Source organism: Tyto alba, unplaced genomic scaffold (genome assembly GCF_018691265.1).
Source record: "Tyto alba isolate M040663 unplaced genomic scaffold, T.alba_DEE_v4.0 Super-Scaffold_39, whole genome shotgun sequence".
Classification (NCBI taxonomy): domain Eukaryota; kingdom Metazoa; phylum Chordata; class Aves; order Strigiformes; family Tytonidae; genus Tyto; species Tyto alba.
The window spans coordinates 3,935,810-3,954,687 of NW_024881314.1; the positions used below are offsets into that span (position 1 = coordinate 3,935,810).

Below are 18,878 nucleotides of genomic sequence, written 5' to 3' on the forward strand. Positions count from 1 at the left end.
GCAACTGAGACTAGATTATGTGAATGTGAATTACAACCATGCTTTTTAAAAATCTAGTCTGTTGTAGTACCTGACCTACTCATGTTTACAATTATTTCAGAACAGTTAATATTTTAACAGCCAAGGAATGGAGACACTTGTCAAAGGAAATTTATTTTGAATTCTATAAATGTTTATTTTCAAAAATGTAAAATGTAAAACTGGAATTTCTACATTTACTCCAAGAGTATAAATTACAGATTAGAATTGAAACCTGAAGTGTTACAAGGTCTGCACTATATTCCAAACTCTCTTTGCAAAACTGAGCAAATTACTTACGGACTTTGCTTTTTCCATCTGTAAAACTGAGATTAAAATACTAAACATGTAACAAAACACGTCAGGATTATTCGTTTTCTCAAAATGCCCTGGAGAGTCACGCATGCCAGAAGAGTTCTAAATTCAAATTTTCAATTTATTCTAATAGCAAAGTTTAATACATCTTCAAAATTTTGAAGAAACAGTAAACAGGCATATTCCCACTATCTAAAGTTACACATCTAAAATAGGCGGACCTACCCTAGAAATACAGACACAATGTCTCATCAACAGAGCCTTTATTATCAGTGGTCAATTCAAAGCATTTCTTAGTTTTGAATCATCTCACAGTAACACCGCTGCCTACAGAAAGGCTCACTATTTATGCACTCAAGTAAAATATTTAAACACAGTGCCTGTGAATTCCACCTGATAGGACAGTAAGCTTCATGTTGACTAGAGCACAGACACAAGTTTACACAACTCTTCCTCAATGACTAATGCAGAAATATAACCCTGGCATTATACTTTGTACCTCCAAAAAACTCTTGCCTTTAAGTAGAAGAAAACTTACTGATCTTACATTTCTTTGAAGGCCAAGTTGTGCTCAGCTTAGCTTCTACAAAATATCATTTTAAAGACTTGGTTAGCTCCAACTGGTGTAACTTAAACCTTGGTCGTTTTTTTCAATGAACTGTGAGGGATACTTTTTTTTGCCACTACAACTAATGATTTTCAGGCTCAGTATTCCTAATGAGTATTTTGCCTTCTTTCCAAAGGGATTTTGTAAACAAACATGAAAAGAGTAACTTAAACCTAATCTCCAAATAAAACTGCACATTTCCCCTCCAGAACTGCAGAGGGGTCTGGGAAAAGCAGAAGGGACAGCTTGAGGAGGAAGAGCGATAAACAACATGATCTACACCAGTCATTTATTTTCAAGTAAACACTACGCCTGCTTGGTGCGCAGGAGGCTTCTGAAGAATTAACTCCAGTCTGATGAGTCCAACTTCAAACTAAAAAAAAAAAATCAGTGTAGGAGGAGAGAACATTGTGAACTAAAATTTTAGTGTTTCACAGTAGTTTAATTCATGACTGTGCACTTCCATGCTTCACAGCTTACCGGTGTATTTTATGGAATCAAAGGGTCTATACATTAAGATACTGGTAAGTTAAAGCATGTGACAGTTCCTAAAAAATTTCAAACAGATGCTTTTTCAATTCACTGTAAAGCATCTAGCCAGATAACTCTCGCTGTACTTCATAAACAAACAGATTAGAGGGCACAATGCTGTTCCTATTAATGTTACTGGCAAAATTCCCAATGTCTGCCAAGACAGAAGGATCAGATCCAAGGTCTTGCAAGCCAAGCTGACAAACAGTAGACAAGTCAGTAAATATTTGCATATTTTAACCAGACATTAACATCTCTTGTAAAGATTTATGCTAAAGCAATGATGTTCAACTTGCAGTCCTACAGTGAGACTGGTAGGAATTTACTGTCAATTGAATATACTTCAAGAGCCACATCCTGGGCTTCGCAAACTCCAGCAAATGAATGAGACCCATTGCCATGAGGAACATGCAGGGGAAGAGCCTCTCCAGCTGCCTCCCATTACAATCCATAACCCTTCAAACAGTTCTGCTGTGAGAAATAAGCACTCAAATAAATATTCCTTGCCAAAGCTATTCAGCTGTGTCCTCCTGTTAACAGCCCACTGTATTGCAGGAAGGAGAGGAGAAGGGTTTGCCTTTGCATTGCCTGTTGCGGTCAAGCTGGCACTGGCTCAGAGAGAGCAGGGCAGGAATTCAACTCATTCTGCCCCTCTCCAAGGAAATGTGTGTGATGACCACACTGTTTCCTAATGCTTTGTGATTTTTCAGCCCCTCTCACAAATTGGAAAGGCTGGCCACCAAACTGGACAGAAGTTTTAAACGTAACTAATTCAGGTAATACATAAACACAACTGTTTTATTGTAATGTCCCAGCAAATGCTTTTAAGAGGCAAGGAGAGACCTACCAGATTTATTTTTGAGGCTGGTTGCTCTGTCCTTCCCTAGTAACTTTTGAACGTCAAGTCAATTGAAACTGAATTTCACAGAAGTCTAAAAGGTCTCAAAGATGCTTCAAGTTTTATGAAAAATGGGTAACAAGACAGATAACAGACCCAGACTTTCTAAGTCCACGCAGGGAAAGGATAAATTTTAATTCAGTCTCTTAATCGATACCAAGATATCAGTTACCCCAAAAATTACTGCCATGTACTGCCATTGACCCAGCAAGATAGCGCTCTACCAAAATAACACTCATCATCAGTTAAAAAAAAAAAAAAAATCTTTTTTATTTTGCTTGCCAATAATGATAGAAGCCATAAACTGCATTCATTAGTTTAACTGCTAAAGGATCTATCCAGTAGTTTCCAGGTCTCACTAAAGCAAAGTTTCCACTCTTTTTAGACTACAAACACTAGCAGCACACACCGCAGAGCTTTTTGAAATTTGTTACTGGTAAAATTGAGATGTAAGCAATTCACATGAAGGCCTCAAAAATTTGCATTTTCCACAACACAGAAAAGTAATATTTGGGAAGTCAGGAAGATGGTATGGACACAATCCCTGTGACTGAAGAGTCTTCTAGTTCCTTCTCACTCAAAATTATCAGGAAAAGACTGATAAGATACTTGAATTTACACAGGTATGGAAAGATCTGGGTTCATTTAATAATCTGGATTATAATACATCAAGTATACTACACAATAAAAATGTTAGCTACTGTGAACATGCCAATGTTATCATTAAAAATGATGGGCCACTGAAATTCAACTATCAAGACTCTGAAAACAAACTGCATTTGTCAGTCTACATACTAAAATAGGGAATAATACATCTATCTTCTGTTAATTTCTATTATACAATTGCTTTGACATCCCTAGTGATCCCATCTTAAGGCATGCTTGTACCTCTACATGTTATGTGGTTGTTTTTGTAGCGCTCCAAAATACCACTCGAGTACCTTTAGATTAGTAAAGTAAAATTAAATGTGTCTATTTTCCTTACCTATAGTGATAAACTTCTCTTTGCCTTTAGACAAAAAAAAAGCATTTTATTCAAGCCTCCAGGAAGGAATAAAATACAGCTGCACAAAATACAGAAGCCACTTACAGACACACACAGAAAACATGCACTTTCCTAGTGTCATGACATATACATCATAAGTAATCCCACATTCGGAAATCATTTAATAAAATGAGAATAGATAATGATAGTGCACTCTACCAATGTGAAAGACTTAACAGAACAGAGAGAAAAAAGATGGCACATCTTTCATACATAAGATGCAGAAAAGAATTATATGAAGGGTGCTTTTTCTTTTTTATTATTTTAAGAAAAATATAATAGCAGAGATCTTATGTACTCATTTATTGCAATTATGGCTGAAGTCAGTAACATTAGTTATACACAGTGCTCAGAAATGTACTGCACACCTTACAGAACAAATACAAAAGTCTCCACCCTTGAGAGAGGACAATCTAATCAGTTTTCTGAAATAACTGAATTACTCTGGTTAATGTTGTACAACTCCAAGCAAAATGACCCTACTTTAAATTCCAAAAATGCTCTTAAATCTGAAATGGAGCATACAGAATGAGGAAAGCTTATTTCAGGGTTTTATTATATAGCATAACAGCAGCAAGAACTTCTGCTATATGGCCTCTAAGGAACATTATATGCTTGATTTCAGGAAAGGAAAAAAGAAGAAATTAAGCGGTTCATGATGCCCCCTACCATTAAATACTTAGATTCTCTTTCTACATTGTAAAACCGGAGAGAACACCATGGATTAGGAGGACAACTGAAATCTGGCCACATAAACGGAGCCTTGAGTGTGATTCTGTAAACTTAATGTAAAGAATAAATATATCCACATTTACTGAAAAAGGAACAAGTGCCTGTGGGTGGTTTACCACTAACATAACAGTAATGAAAACATACCAGCAATTGAGATTAAGAGCAAATGCCTTCTACATCTGGATCATGTGCGTTCTTTAAATCACTTTACACACATCACATACAGTAACAAGTTAAGATTTTATTGTGTGCCAGTTATGATTTAAGAACAGACACTTTATTAAGTGATTATTAACACTTTACTACCTTTACTAATCTCTTTTATTTTCATTTTGGAAATAGCAGCTGTAAGGACAATCTATACAGCCAGCAGCAGCAACATTTACACATGGACAAACTGGCTATCTTTGGCTCAAAATCTAAAAATAACTCATGGCCTCAGCACTTGTAACCACCCCATCCACCACATAAGTATCCCTATTATCTTCATCTTCTGCCTTTAAAATGATCCTTTTTCACACAGCTGTCTGAAAAGATTACCTATCTTGATGAAACTAAGCAGAATACACGGCAAGTCAAAGCACAACATCTACCTGGTGTGTACTCACCTTGTCTGAAAGCCATCCGTAACTGACAGATACAAGATTCCTCGTTACACAAAGCAAATATATATACATATTGCATTCATTAAAATTACAGTACAAATACTAGGTTGTAAAGTTCAATACCCAAAGATTGTGTAATGACAAAAGTATCTCTACAACCTTATGTTGGCCCTCCTGTGTGTCTGCATTATGATATTGCCTTTAACTGTGTTAGTCACACAGTACATTTTCCAGGGGCTACCTGGCAGAATGAGCAGGCAGAACAGAGGCTGCCTGCTTAATGGACATCCAGTTAAACACTTCTGCAAAGGGCCTGAGGCCTTATTTACTGCATGCTACTCAAATCTGGATCTCAAGACTGCATTTTAGTATTTTCATTAGCTTTTCAATAATGCTTACAAATACTGTCACCAAGCAATTCACAAGTATTAAGAAAGTATCTTTATCTTTCTGACAATATTCCCATTTTATAAAGAATTAAGACATTAAAACAGACTGAAGCCAAAAGTTTCTGTGAACTTCCTACATTCAGATTAAAACAACTAAAAGTGATTTTTCCCCATTATGCTCTGCCCTGTACCATACAGCCCTGTATATGATCAAAGCTAAACACCCAGTGTCTGCAGAGTGACTTATGAGTATTCAGCATTTCTCTACATCACAGCATCAGAGCATTCATGAGAAATGCAGAAATTTAAGTGTAGTAAAGATTGGGCTTAAGTATGATTCACCCTTTTTTTTTTTTGCTATTCCCTACTCCATTTCTGAAACACTAATTTATGCAAATAGCAAAACTGTATTCTAACAAACAACTGTATTAGCATTATAAAATAAATATGTACTCACACAGTATAGCCTCCCATCTATTTCTTTCTTTTAACACTAATATTTTTCAATTTCAACCTCCTTGTTCAGCCACTCCCATCTCCACATTTATTCTACATATTCTGCAAAAATCTGCAATTTGCACCTTCTGTTTAAAGCCAGTTGCTGCTTCCTCTGTGCTGCACAAAGGTAGAGCTGATAGGAAAGAGGAACTGGGTATCAGGAGTACAGAAGGGGAATTCTCTGTGCTCTCATTTTTGTCCAAAAATCATACCAGGGAGGAATGCAGAAGCCCTAAAATTGTACAGAAATCCCATTTAACTCAGGCTGAAGTATATTCACTGCAGGGATGATCTTTTAGCTTTGTACTAAATGCTAATTTGACCAACACTGAGCAGATTTTCACAGAGTTGATAACAAATATATCCTTGGCAGAATCATACTACACCACATCTCAACTTTTTATAAAGCAGCACTATAGGTCATTATTTTTTTTTCTATTTTATTTTGAACATAAGAATAAATTTTTTGCCCTGTTTTTAGAAGAGACCGAACTGAGTTGGCTGAACCATCTTCTCCCTCCACAGCACCCAAAAAGTAAGCCTGCGATAGACACCTACCATGGGAAATTTCAGCCCAAACAATTAAAATTTGGCAAGTAATAACCAACTGAAATAAGGAGTATGTCATAGTAAGCACCAGGTAACATAATAATAGGAGGTGCTTCTGCCCCACCTAAAGTTCTTTTGGCTCCTTCATAGAAAATCTTCACGTAAACAATCTTTCATAATAACCGGTTAACAGCAGCAGTTTGTATTCCATATACCTATATGTTCTTACTGCTTTTTGAGAGTAGAGTTTCTCACACTTACCCAAGATGAGGGCATTTTAATTGAAATATTGTCCCATGGTTACCATTTTATCCCCATAACAACATCACCAATTACTTACTTTAAAAAAAATGCATTAGAAAAGTAATTTAATCTTTGCTTCTCTTAATGAAATTTGCCAGAGAAAAACAAAGGGAAAAATCAGCACTATATGACCAGCCAGCTCTCCGTGGAAAAGCACCAACCTACAAGTCTCAAATTCAAAGACAATTTGTAGAAGAATACAGTATTCATATTCTAAAAGCTGTTTTAAACATCATAATCCACAACTTTTAAAACTATAAACTACTTGTGGCAGAACCTCTCTTTTAACACCTGAATAACAGAACATGGCCTTGTTCCCGAGTGTTTCTGCATTATAATGTTTAATAATAATTTTGACCAAAAAAAGTGAACACCATTAATTGTAAGGACTCACACAGTCATGCAGTAACCAATATTCTTCTCTGCTGAGTCATAAGATACTGCCAAAAGTCCTCTTTGAGACATGTCTGCTGTATGATATATAGGTACATCTGTGTATATGTGACTAAACATCTGTCACTTACTTTTCAAAATGCCTAGCAAGTACAAAACTGTAACCCCAAGGAATGCAAAGGGGAATCAAATAAGATTCCCAAATATAATTTCAACACAAAACACATATCAGGATACTTACAAACATATTTCAGAAGTTTAAATGCAAAAATATATGTCACAAAGTTTTCCACAATGCACTGAACTTGCCACTCATACAGCACCGCCTTCAGAGAACATCTGACCATGGTTTATTTGCCACAGCTCAACAATTTAATTGGTCTTGGAGACGGAATCAAAATTAGCAGTTCCTAACTTTCAGTCTTATGTTCAATTCACAGCTTCTTCTAATACAGTTAGCTGTATTTGGATTTCAGCAATAAAAGTATTTTTAAAATTCAAAAATTATTTCTCACAGCATATCCCCTTTTGGGAAACCCCATGCAAGCTCCAAAGCTCAGTAGTTCAACTGAAATTTTCTCTTGACAGGGATATTGTAGTGATGCTGAAACAGTCTTTCCTCAAATGTCAAACTTTCATTTTCATACAAGAACTTTCTCTACTCTTGACATGTCCGAGTACTGCAAAGTAGCACATCACTATGATTAGCAGATCCACCTGAAGACGCACCTTTGATCACCAGTGCAGATGCTATAAGTATGTATCACAGTTTTATGGTTGGATGGGAAAAACAAAAAAAAGCCCAAAGTTAATTTTCTGTTTGAGATGCAAAATAGAATCACTCTTTCAATCCATTCAAGAGGCAAAATAATGTAAAAATCTTCATGCTGAACATCAGTTATATTGCACAGTTCACAAACTGAACATAGAAATAAGCCAGAGTTATGACACAAAGCAGGAGAATTTTCTTTCAATATACCTAAGTCTTCATTGAAGCATTATAATGAACTTAGGTTTATTATAGTAGTGAATAATACTGTGACTTTGTTACACATTTATACAGTGCTTAGCACAAAAGGGTCCTACCATAACAGATTTAATAACACGATCATGCCACCCACAGATACTCCAAACACATCTTTCCCAAAACCATACCTATTATGTAACTGTGTATGATATTTTTGTGTGCTGTTTTGAAAGTTCAAAGCAATAACTAACCTCCACCACTAAAAATTGCTATCTTTACTGTATATAACCTTTTAAATTCATTTTTACGTGACTGTTCTTCAAATAGTTTGGCATAATATAACTAAGTCTGATTTGGGGAGTTGCCTTCTAGCTCTGTGTTTTAATAATATTAACCCTTCTGCATCCAGATAATGCTTTTATAACATCCCTGTTTCCTCAAATGCACAAACATGATACTACAAACAGGGTCAATTTTTAGACCTCTCCTGAGAGCAGAATATGGATTCCCACATTCTCCTCGCACAGCAAATCCTATGGGCAACACTGTAACTTGTACCCAAAACACCACAAGTTTCCCAGTGGCTTTCACCCTACTCATACCTTTTGAAACAAACATTGGAGATTCAGGCACGTATTTTAAACCCTACTCAAATAACAGACATCAGCAGGAATGAGCAACAGTCCTGCTGTGGTTAATGGCATAATTCTGACAAAACTTCGGAAGAAGAAAATCCATGTTTAGCCTAGCCAAACAAATATAAACAAAACTACAGCCAAGTAATATCGGTCAGTTCAAACGACAAAACAAATGTCCTGCACCATTCCAAGTGTGTGAGTGTCTTAAGATACGGCCAGAGCACAGTTACCTCAAAACCATTAGCACAAACAACTATAATGAAAAACATCACTTCAATAAAATACCCACAGAACTCAGCTACAACACTGCATTAGCGAAGATTCAGCAGTGTGCTAAAAAAATGTTCTCCTTAACAACCTCCCTGTGTAGACAATGTGAAAAGCCCAACAAATTCTGGCACCTGAGAGGGCAGAGAAGCAGACGCAAGGCAGCTATCGTGGCTGGTCAACAGTATTTGGGAATCCCAGCGAGCTGATGGGCAATTTATTTCAGAACAGCAAAGGAACATTACTTGGGAACAGAAGCACACTGCCTGTCCCTGTCCCCTCAAATTTATGCCAGGATAAAATGAAATTTTCACTTTTAAAAATACAGATTATCTTACTTTAAGTGAGAAGATATGTAAGGAAGAAGCATTATTTTATATGCTGCCAAAACCACTATGCTTTTTATTTGTGGAGTTCTCCATTTATGATGTCCACAAAGACTCACTACTTTCTTGGTTTGCTGAACCACTAAATATTTTCCAGCAAATTAAATACTCGTGCCACGTTACTAACAACCAAGATTCTCAAAAACAGCTCTTGTTGTGTTACGTATTTCCCTTTTGCCATGGGGTCTGAAGGTCCCTGAAAGATCTTCTAAGCATACTTAAGCAGTATAATTTTTAGCGTTCCGATGAATACGGTATTTTTGCTATATATAACTATGGAAACAAAAAAACAAACCTGTGAAATTCACAGACTGAAAGATCATTTCTAAATAACACTTACCCTAACTACCATAAAACCAGCTCAGACTAATCCACACGCTGCTCACATTTCTATCCTTCACTTCCTGCCACTCCAACAGTCAAATGTTCTTACCTAACATAATTCTATTATCATTTTTCTTCCAATGTTTATTCATTACAGCTCTGAGAATCATTAGCCTTCCTACTGCTTACAAACAGGAGAGATCGTGAAATTTATTTCCCCAAACCACATATAAGCCAAAGATTAAAAACATCCACCTCAATCACATCATTCTTCATGCAAGTGGTACTTCCTGAGACTAACAGAAACAAATCACACAACAGTTTACAGAAACATCTCCAAAACATCTCTTTACATAAAACCACTTACAAAAACTCTTGCTACCAACTCAGCAGCACTGTGTACTTCCTGATTCTTGGAAAAGCTGTATAGTTCAGTGGTGATAATTCTAAACTCCCTTCTTGCTAAAATACAGGTCTTCTGACAAAGATTCCATGTAGAAAATCTGATAGTTTGTACTCATTTAGAAGTAGGATGGGGCCATAGCAACCACTCAAACATTTTAGTCATGTAATAGAATCTCTCAGTGTAGTAAAATTACATTTAAGAAATAAAAAGATTGAAATCTGTGATTTCTTATCTAGTTTTCCTGTCATAAATCTGCAATCTGGTATTCTGGAGGACTCTGAGAAAAGAATGGGTAAATAACCAGTGCATTTCTGTTAAATTTATGACAAGGATTTTGCGTATAAAAATGTAGAAAAATATTTGGGTATTACGTTAGAGCCACATTAAGTATTTTTAACTTCAACTAACAGTGCAACGGAAATGCAACGAAAAAACAAATTCTCACCCATGGATAATTACTATCCTTCTGCTTAAATTCCTAAGCACTTCTTTTCCTACAGCAATATTCACTTTGCTGTGTTTCTGAGACATGCTTCTGGTTGAAGCCCCATGCTGTAAACAATTGTGTGAAGACAAGATGAAAGCTCTGTAAGCAAGACTGGTTTTGAATAAGGAACTTGAGTTACATATCAATACCACCATAACAAAATCAGGAGAAGCTGGCCTGTTTCTGTGGAACTGTCTGATCTTTCAGACTCCAAATTCCACTATCTATAAAGTTTAGTTATTTTCTTCCCTCCACTCTAAAATAAATACTGGGAGAAAACAAGTGTTTACTTTCCCAGCCAAACTCTCCAAAAGACCAAGCATTCCTTCATTTTTTTTTATTCCATACCAATACTGTGTGTGAACTTTTGAAAAAGCAGTCTCTTTTTCCATATTCTCTCTCTTTTCTTCCTTGCTGAAAAAAGAATGACAATTGCAGAAGTCTATGTTTGATTTCTTACTCCCTTTGGTAAAGTACAATGTCTTTAAATATATGACATTGATATACATAAACACAAGCGCTGACTACTGCCAAAGGCCACAGAAGAAATAGCAAGACAAACAAAACAAAAAGGAAGGTCTTGTTTGTTCTGATAATCTAACCCATAATATTTCCATTTAAAGGGGAAAAATACATATACCATGTAGCGATAATAGGATCTTGACTCAGGATCTCAACAAAGGAAGTGAGAAATGATTAAACAACTATAATACACGAGCAGAAGGGAAGATGTGGAATACAAAATTTGTTATTTTCCCCCCCACGATGAGCCACTAGCAAACTTGCCCAAAGAGGAACACTGGGAATCTGCTTCCAGGAAGAAGCCTTTAGCAACACTAGGGAAAGCATAAGGACGGGATTCCCATTTTCTAGGATTCTTGGCCTACAGATCCCCACAGTAGGCCGAATGCCAGGTGTCCAACCACTCTATCCTTAAGCTGGAGCAGAATGACACCTTCATTCCTTCTTGTGCTCCAAGTCAGCTCCCATGGTTTTCCCTAGTTATTCAGGCTGTACACAGGGGACAGGATCTAAATTGTTACAAAAGACTTCTCTAATTTAGATTTCATTCTTGCTACCAGACCTATTAGGTACCAGTGACCTCAGGAGGGAATGCCAGTGAGGTGAAAAATTCAAGGGCTTCCAACTAATGATCTGAATTGCTCCAGCAATTGCTTTTGCCATTACTAAAATGAAAACACCTAGAATAAAGTACAGTAGCAAATGTAAGATGGTAGTAAACAATGAATAAAAAGAAAAAAAAAAAACAAACACACTACAAGTCAGAAAGAATATCCAGCTATAATTGCAAAGGGGATTTTGGTAACAACAATAATTGCCAACAATGGAGAAAATATTTCATCAGACTACTAAATTAACAGAGTTGGAAAACATTAGTAATAATATTGCCTAGCTCTTATATAGCCTTTCATCCACAAGCGTCAAGACTCTTTACAAGTCAGTAAGATTCACTATTCCTATTTTAAATTCCTTCAAAAGGAAGCATACACAGGTGATTTGCATCAGGCTGTCCAGATCTCTCAAGCACTAGACCTGTGCCCTATCCACTTGGAAATATTACCTCTTCAAACCTTATAAACACTGTTACTTAGATTTTTTGAGATGGCAATTTCTCCATGAATCTGACCATCAAGCAGAAGTTCTGTCCAAACTACAGCTCCTCTCCTGCAACCAGATCTACTAATATGGATTTCAAAGCCCAGAAGCAACTTCACTGAAACTAATGAGACATCACAAAGGTAAAGATCCCCCATGACAGATCAAGAAGCAGAACTGGGACAAACTGCATATTAAAATACTACTTCCGCATGTCCCTTTAATTTTTAGTCTGCTGGGGAGACACAAAAACAACTCCCAGAAAAAACAAAAAAGAAACAAAATCAAAACAAAAAAAACCACACACAAACTATTACAACCTTTCAAGTCCTAGAGCCACTGCTTTAATAGGCTCTTTCATATAAAAATTCATCTGGCTCATTTAAAAAAGCACAGTGTCCATATGAATTAAAGGAGGGGAAATACACATTCCATATGTTTCATAAGGCAAAAAAATTCACAGAGGTAAGGAGTAATAATAGAAATGTGATTTCAGCTAAGGGGAAAAAAAAAAAGTAATTTCTGCTTTCGTAACAAATTACAAAGAGAACTCAATTTTATCAGTAATAACACATAAAATGTTCCTTCACTTAACAATAAAGAAAAACTGTTCTGCTAATTAAAGTTCAACAAAAAAAGCTTAACTCGGCTTTTGCGACTCACAATTTCTGTGCTGTGGAAGCTCAGCCTATCAAAGTCTGATTCATCTAAGAGCAAACCCCTCAGTTTGCATCCTGAGGAGGGGGAGGGAACCTGGTGGTCACTTGTACACCTTCCCCTCATCTACGTTTCAACTGCACGTTCAAAATCAGCTCCTCACTACAGAAGACCAGCAAGCTGCTCAGCATCCCCAGACTGTCCCAATCAAACAAGCTTTGCCATTTAAAAAAAAAAACAGAGTTTTCACTCACAACCTGCTATGACTCAAAAGTACTGAAACAACTGTATTTAAAATACATTATTTTAAAACCTCCCTGTTCTACTAATCAATCTTGGAAAATAATGCAAACTTGCCAAGTATCACTTTTTAATTTGTGTTGGTGTTTTCTTTTTTGTTTTTTGTTTTTTTTTTTTTAATCTTACAAAGGTACGTGTCTTTTCTTAATATAAATAGAGCAGAATATTTTATCTTTTGCCATGTTTCAATTATACTCTTTATTAAGAATAACATTAGAAGACCCCAACAATTCAAAACATCCCAACAAGGCTAGTTATGATGTACTCGATCTATCAACGAGGACATTCATTTTTAGGACATTTTTGTACCTTACAACTGAATTCGTTAATTTCTTCAATGAAAAGCAAGGCATATCATGTTATTTTAAAACTTCATCTCAAACTCACTGTACCTCCGATAATGCCAAAATCCTATTAACTTGTTACCCCTTACTCATTTTGTCATTAATTGGAAAGCAAACTTGCAAATATTCCCCTGTAGTTATTTCTTAATTTCCACCAATGATACGTTTAATCATGTTACCATAATCAAACAACAATTTGACTAACAATGCATTGCAGCCAAACAACTTACTCATCTGGAAATTAATAAAAGGACATGACCCACTCCAGGAGGGGTAAGATATATCCTTCCCCTACGTAGGGGTTTAGCCTAAAAATATATATATAGATTGTTTCTGCTGGGAGAACTGTATCGCAACCTGCAGTATAAACTCTCCTATTTTCAGTTTCACAACAGTTGCATCGTATGAAAGGTGATCTCAGGATGTGTGTTAGACCTCCCAACTTCTAGCCACTTGGCCCTGACAAAGCCTTCTGCTGAAAACAAAAATATAGGCTTATCTGCCAATCCTCCAATTGCTTCCAGGGTTAATTTTACAGCATCTGTTAAATTCTTTCAATTTATTTTTTCCATCCTTCAACAAACCCTACTTAAAACATTTTTTTTTCCCCCTTCTTTTTTACTGTTGTTATTTCCTGGCCGTCGCTAGCCGTTCCCTCCCGCCCCACCCGGTCCAAAAACAAAGCTGACTCCCACCCCTCTGCATCCCCCCACACTCCTCCCCGCCGGAGCACCCCCGGAGCCGGGGGAAACCGGGGTTGTGCAAGGCATCTCCGGCTCCCCAGGCTGGCCTCTCCGCCTGCCCCGCTGCGCTGGGCGCAGGGCCGCCCCGGCCCGCCCGCCGGCGGCTGCCGGTCCCCGGGAGAGCGCGGCAGCTCCCGGGGCTCCGGCCGAGCCTGCCCGTAAACAGCCCCCGAGCGGCTGCCGCCGCAGGCCCCTCCGCAGACACAGGGCCCTCTCCAGCCGGCACCGCTCAGCCTCCGGCCCGCCCGGCAGCTTTCGCTCGGCCGCTCGGCCGGCTGCGGGGCACCGAGGATCCCCCGAGGCCTCCGCCGAGCCCTCGCCAGCCGGGCCCGGCCGCCCTCGGCCCCCGCGGGGGGCGAATGGGGAAGTCCTGACTTACCTGTCATTACTTTCTACGCCATCTTGGATCCACTTGTCAACGTCCCCACAAAGCATTGTGGGAAAGCCCTCCCCCGCCCTCCTCCCGCCCGGCGGCCAGCGGGGGATGGCGGAGGGCGGCGGGGCCCGGGGACTGGGACCGGGACCGGGACCGGGAACTGGGACCGGGAACTGGGACCGGGACCGGCACCGGGACCCGGACCCGGACCAGGAAGGCGGAGGACAGCCCCGGGCTCCAGCCCTCAGCCCTCAGCTCTCCCCTCACGCCGCTGCGTGAGGGGGCACTGCCGTGCCGCTCGGATTGGAAACCGGCAACCTCAGGGTTTCTTCTCCATTTCTTGGTTTTTGTTTGGTTTTGGGGTTTTGTTGTTTTTTTTTTTTCTTTTTTTTTCGCCCCTCTCCCCTTTCCTGGGAATCGTGTCACTGCCTCCACACGCAGGCAGCAGCTGCCAAGCCCGAGGGGCCCTGCGGGAGCGGGGAGAAGCGCTGCGCGCCCGCGGAGCCGGCGCGGACCGTCCTCCTTAACGCAGGGTCTGAGGTGCGCACACGCGTAGAGAAGGTCCCGCCCGGTAAGCTGCGAGACAAAGTCCACCTGTGATGAAAATGTGTTGTTGTTCTGTTTTTGTTTTTCTCCTTGCCGTTATTCTACTGTTGTGGAGTTTTGGTTTTGTTTTTGTTTTGTTTTTAAAGTTACTGCCCTTAAAGACGCTTGCCGAAACCTGAGTCTGTGTGCAAAGGCTGGAGGCAGGTGATGGAACAGCTCACGTTGTACATGGTGTTTTAAAAACCCATCTGTTTTCACTGAAGGACTGTTGGTACTGTGTTTCTGGCTGTGCATGAATCCCAGAAACTGCTTTGCATAACAGTTTTATTTTCACAGAGTAATCTTCCCTGTTCACTGTGTTTTCAAAATGTTTGGCAATCAATTCTTAATACCTACGCTGTTTTGCAAACTGGCTTTTTCAAGGCGTTACTGGCTCAGCAGCCATGGATGGGTGCCGCTCACTGTGCATAGGCCGTCGTGCTTCAGGGCAAAGTGGACAAGGACTAAGGGATAAGCAAGATCTTAATAAAGTTTATCAACAAAATAGGATTCCAGTGTGTTTTAAAAACTTTTTCTTCTACTTTAATTAAAATAATTATAAGATCCAGATCATTTTATTATTGGATTTTCCTAAATACATTTATATTAAAATTTACATTTAACGCCTCCTAACTCTTTGAAGAATAACCACCAGCCAAGCCTCTGATGCATTGCCACTGCAAGAAGATACTTGTGCCCAAGAATATTTTCAATATTCATCAGTAATGCATTTATAAAGGGAGAACTCCTTGCAAAAATGTAAATGCAGAAGGAAATAAATTTAAAGAAATCCTTTGCATTTGCAGCCCCATACTCAAATCAGTCCACTTGTTAATTCAACTTTATGAATACAGTTGGGAGTATAGTTAACTGTTTCAGTGCCCTACCAGAGGCCGTGCCAGAGGGGAGAGTGGCTGGTCCCAGCCTCAACCCAGGAGACACTATTTTGGGGGCAGAACCACTGCGGTAGAGCCTGCCATAGGCCATCTCTGCTGGTCCCTGGCTGCAGTGATAGGGGGTCAGTTAAAGGTGGAACCATGTGTAGGATCTAACTAACTTTGTGTCTCATTCAATGCTGGTTGTTGAAGTAGAATTAGTCCTTCCATTGTGGAGGTTGGTTGTGTTTGGTTCCTAGTGAGCTTTTGTATTACTGGTAAATTTTTCTGTTACAAAATGCAAGGAAGGTTTTCTTTAAAATACATAGTTTTTTAAAAAAGCAGTGGAAAATGGAATGAGCTTTATCTGTGTGTATATATCTAAAAAAAATTATATATTCTCTGGAGTTAGGTTTGGGGTGAGACAAATGTGCTGGGTTTATTTTCAACATAAGCTGTCAACTCTTGAGTCCATTTATCCTGACGGTATTTCTTTGTACTGTGCTAAGAAAAAAAAATGTGTGACTAGTCACTGTTATACAAGGAAGGATTAGTTTAATGACAGACACCATTTTCATTATCTGTCTCTCTCATTTTAAAGTTCCTAGATTGAAAGTACTGAAAGGCAAAGACTGCTGTAAAAAAAGATGGCAGTTCTGCACTGTAGAAACAGCCCAGAAAGGAGGTGGGGAAGGACTATAGCAAGCAGAGGAATCCCCCATCTCAGAACAAGTGCTGTGTATAAAACACAATATGGAGACTGTGCCTTTACACCCACTGCTTTCCATGATCTTCTTTAAATTCAACCTCTTAGCCCCTATATGAAATAGGTTTTATTCTATTTTGTAGACTGGTTAATTGTATTGCAGAAGCCCTGAGTGGACGTGCCAGAGGCTGCAGAGGGAGCCAGCAGCTCTGAGATGGGTTTGGCTGCCAAGCACTATTTTGTTCAAGTACTGAGCCTGCGAGATCGGAATAACTGTATTATTTCCATGCGGTGCCCCCTCCCAGCTCTTTTATAATCTTTTTAACCAGATAGAAAGATGAGGACTGTTGGTCCAAAACAAATTTGGGCTCCAAGCACTCATTAACCGTGGAAATTCTGGTCAAAGTGCAAATTGCACAGCAACTGGCCTAAAGAATGAGATTCCAAATCCAAAGGACCTTAATGTAACTAAACTTTGGTTCCAGAGCCACTTCTATTGTAACACCACAGAAGGCAGAGTATGCCATTAGCAACTGGTTATACACTGCATGGGAAGAGACAAGACTTCTTGTGGATTTATTGGCATGTTTCAATACAGTATTAAAGGATAATTTTAGGAAATAAGCTTATAATATTAGCTGCTACTGTGGGAGGGACTCCATGACATGTCTTTTTCTCTCTCCTTGATGCATATTACCCCAGTAGAAGCTGCAATTTTGGCTTCTAACTTCTGCAATCAGACATATCATTCACACCTCTACAGGCTGAGTTGACAAGTTAGGTCTTCACTCAGCATTGGGCTGGCACAGAAACAGATGTGTTATGTGCTGACTACTTGCTTGCATTTCCAGAATTATCCAGACTTCCTAAGTTCCTGGAATCCCCATGTGCTATGCTCACTAATAGGATTTCATGACAAGAGGAGAGCTCACATTACTAGGCTTCTGCCCAAGGAGACCAGGAGCAGCTGGTCACATGGAGTCTGGGAGCAGAAGAAAAGCAACAGTAGATGTTGCAAATGTAAGAATTGCCAAACGCACAATGGGGAGGCATGAGATCGGAACAAAAACAGTGACTCTCTGCTCAGCATCATGAGACTTGACAGGACTCAGATCCTCAAAAGCTTAACAGTGATATTTCTAGAGACTCAATATAATGGTAAGAATAAAACAAAAATACAAAACAGAAAAGAACCTCTCCAAAAAAAAACAGCAATACCAAATTCAATTCCACTTTTACATTTTTTTAAGATTTCAAAACCTTTCAGATCTGCAAATTGCAATTTCCTACTGGAAGCTTAGAAATTCCAACCTCCCAGGGACCATAACTGCAATGAAGGCCTTTACAGGAAGCATTAACACATCCAGTCTCCCTACCCTTAAGTCAGGATTCTGTGAATTATGACTGTTCACAGGGCTTCTCCCTATTCTGTGAAGCTAAGAGCCATGCCCAGGTCCTTGGAGAATCTAGGCTCCTTGCCAAAAAACAAGTTTGAAAACCTGGGGCCACTCGGGGCTGCTAGGCTCCCTGCCACGAAGCTAAGATCTGAGCAGAGCTCTGAAAGGTGTGGCACAGATTCTGGAAGAGTTGGGAGCTGTGAAACCCTCACTTGCTTCAGGGCTAATGGAGAGCTGGTAGCCAAAAAGCCCTAGAGTCCTGGCTCACCCATGAGCTGCACACTTGGAATCATGGCTATAGCTTGGTTTCTACATTTTCAAAACAAAACTATTTTAATTACTTCAAACTTAGGTTGCTGCTTTTTTTCCTTCTCCTCAGACTTGTGCTTTCACAGGAAACTCAGAAAATCAATTTCCATTCTATGATAAAGTTCACTCCTGTTTATGGGAACTGGCATTTCTTGAATTCCAGTAGAGAACTTGGTTGTCAATCACCTCCACTCATGATTGAGTGCCTAACTTCAGAACACAGGAAAAACCATTACAATTAACATGTAAAAAAGTAATAAGCACATAATAGAACACATTCAGTACCAAATTGCCTCCCTGACCCTGCAGCCTAACATCCCAGCAGGCATCTTGAGCAGTTTTCACCTCTGAGAAACAAACAACAGGAGGCCTTTCTCAACAGAATTTCCAGACTGATTGCAATAATAGCAGCAATGTTTTTATTGTTCTAGCACATTGGACATTTATAAATTTTTGAACTCCCTTCGAAGCAGCAATCATGGGAAACTAACAGAAGAAGTTAAGTGGTTTACCCTCTGCCACAAACAAGTCAGCGGTAGACCTGAGGTTAGATAGCAACAGTAATTCTTAGTCTCACTAAGGCAGCCATTAGCGTCTGATTATTAGGCTGA

General features: G+C 39.1%; 2 protein-coding genes across 6 annotated transcripts in view; one reads left to right on the forward strand and one right to left on the reverse strand.

Annotated features, from left to right (window-relative positions):
• The window catches only part of HELZ (helicase with zinc finger), a 93,047-nt gene extending 78,573 nt beyond the window's left edge, over positions 1-14,474 (reverse strand). For 3 of the 5 annotated variants that reach the window (XM_042802536.1, XM_042802534.1, XM_042802535.1), the window contains exon 1: positions 14,399-14,474. Coding sequence is in view for 1 of the 5 variants with exons in the window: in XM_042802537.1 (XP_042658471.1) it covers positions 14,399-14,405 (7 nt within the window). In the remaining 4 variants the exon portion in view is untranslated. The remainder of the gene's footprint in view (positions 1-14,398) is intronic. The other 2 variants (XM_042802537.1, XM_042802538.1) reach the window with 1 other exon arrangement.
• Positions 14,475-14,494: 20 nt separating this feature from the next.
• PITPNC1 (phosphatidylinositol transfer protein cytoplasmic 1) overlaps positions 14,495-18,878 on the forward strand; it is a 107,326-nt gene continuing 102,942 nt past the window's right edge. The window contains exon 1 of the mRNA XM_033002304.2: positions 14,495-14,966. The gene's annotated coding sequence lies outside the window, so the exon portion shown is untranslated. The remainder of the gene's footprint in view (positions 14,967-18,878) is intronic.